This window comes from Leopardus geoffroyi, chromosome B4 (genome assembly GCF_018350155.1).
Source record: "Leopardus geoffroyi isolate Oge1 chromosome B4, O.geoffroyi_Oge1_pat1.0, whole genome shotgun sequence".
NCBI lineage: Eukaryota > Metazoa > Chordata > Mammalia > Carnivora > Felidae > Leopardus > Leopardus geoffroyi.
The window spans coordinates 82,011,764-82,013,778 of record NC_059341.1 but is presented as its reverse complement, the minus strand read 5'-3'; the positions used below and the strand labels follow the sequence as shown (position 1 = coordinate 82,013,778).

The 2,015-nt window shown below is 39.9% G+C and overlaps 1 protein-coding gene across 1 annotated transcript; it reads left to right on the top strand.

Annotated features, from left to right (window-relative positions):
• Nucleotides 1–857: 857 nt before the first annotated feature.
• LOC123591839 (olfactory receptor 10C1-like) lies at nucleotides 858–1,799 on the top strand. The gene has a single exon (XM_045466487.1). The coding sequence runs from the start codon at nucleotides 858–860 to the stop codon at nucleotides 1,797–1,799; it is 942 nt and encodes a 313-aa protein (XP_045322443.1).
• Nucleotides 1,800–2,015: the final 216 nt, after the last annotated feature.

The following is a 2,015-nucleotide window of genomic DNA, read 5'->3' as shown; positions in this document are numbered from 1 at the left end:
CTCTGGAAAATGTGTTCAAAAAATGAAAACGAAATTTACATCGAATGTTCATTGTTGTTTCTGAAGAAATCCCTCTTGAGAGAAATCTAATTAAACTGTGCAGTGAATACAATCCCTTCGGTCTTTAGTCAGAATAAAAATACTGCCTATTCCACCACCAGTTTGGAATTGTAGAAAGTCTGGAAGACCAACAGGGAAAAGAAAATTCACCTTATGGTTCTAGGTATGTTCCCCTATTCATAATTTCCTGTAAAATTACACTGAGGTTGTGGAAAGAAGATTCTGTTAGTTTTGGTTTCCCTGGATTTTACCTGCCTAATCATTTGATTATTTTTTTTAAATCTAAATGAGTAAATTCATGCATGCAAATAAATACATGGCTGGAAATATACTCCCTTCTGAACCCTTAGTTGTGGCTTGAAGAAAAGTGTGGAATTCAGAACCTAAATATAGCACTTTTGTGTTTTACTCTCTACGCTTAAGTTTTGTGTAACTTTTTCAATGGAATATCTTCCCATATTGCTTACATATACCCTGTGTATAGGATTAGAATATCAATAAGATAAAAACAAAAATTAGATTATATAATTTAAAGCCATTGTTTTCTTTTAATTTTTGTGAAAACACCACAAGATCTAGAAAACAAAATCAGGAAGAAAACTGCATCTATTTTAATTGGGCATTTATTTAGAAATATTTATCAAAATAAATCCAAATGTTTAGGTTCTCATGTAGGACCATTGATCCTACGAGAGCTCCTTTGCTGGGGTTTGATAGGCAACCATGGTGGTCTGGATTCCCTTCAGGATTACCTGTCCTCTCTGTTGTCTCCACAGATGTCTGGCTCTGAGCCTACAATGGGTGGAAATCAGTCCCTCTGCACCAAATTCACATTTGTGGCTTTTTCCTCTCTAGCAGAGTTACAGCCTGTGCTCTTCGTTGTGTTCTTACTCATTTACTTGTTTACTGTGGGAGGAAACCTCATCATCATCTCCCTGGTCTGGGTCTCCACTTCCTTACACACTCCCATGTATTTCTTCCTGGTTAACCTCTCCTTCCTGGAGATGTGCTACATCACCAGTGTGGTGCCTCAGATGCTGGTGCATCTGCTGATGGAGACCAAGACTATAAGCGTGGGTGGTTGTGCAGCTCAGATGTACACATTTGCCATCTTGGGACTGACAGAATGCTCCCTGCTAGCAGCCATGGCTTATGATCGCTTTGTAGCTATTTGTTACCCGCTGCGTTATACACTCTTGATGAGCCCTCGCATGTGTTTGATATTGGCTACAGCGTCTTGGACCACTGGGGTGGTGGTGGAGTCAGCCCAGATCACCTGGATCTTCAGTCTTCCCTTCTGCGGAACAGGAAAGATTCAGCACTTTTTCTGTGACCTCATGCCTGTAATGAAACTGGCTTGTGTTGATACCTCCCACAATAGGATTGTGATGTTTGTTCTCTCCATGATCTTCATCATGACTCCCTGTTTGCTCATCTTGTGCTCCTACCTGCGAATTCTTGTAACCATCTTGAGAATCCCTTCAGCAGCTGGCAGACACAGAGCTTTCTCCACTTGTTCATCTCATATCTTGGTTGTTTCTCTGTTCTATGGCACTGCTTTGTTCACTTATATCCAACCAAAGACTATACACACTCCAGAAACAGACAAAGCAACTGCACTCATGTACACAGTGGTCACCCCTGCTCTGAATCCTGTTATCTATACCTTGAGGAACAAGGAAGTAAAGGAAGCCTTTCAAAGGGTAACACAGAGGAATCCTCTTAGACAAATGGCCTAACCCAGCCATAGTGGATGAAACATATACTAATATACAGATAAGTTAGTTACCCAAGGTTTTATGATGCATCTACCAATATACATTGTCCTTAAAGTATTTGTACCATCCAACTAGGAAACACTTATGAATGTTGTACATTTTTTCAATGTGTTTAAGCAAAAGGGAACTATGTAGTAGGGTCTTCAAATTATTTATCTTTCGTTCGCAAGCATTTCC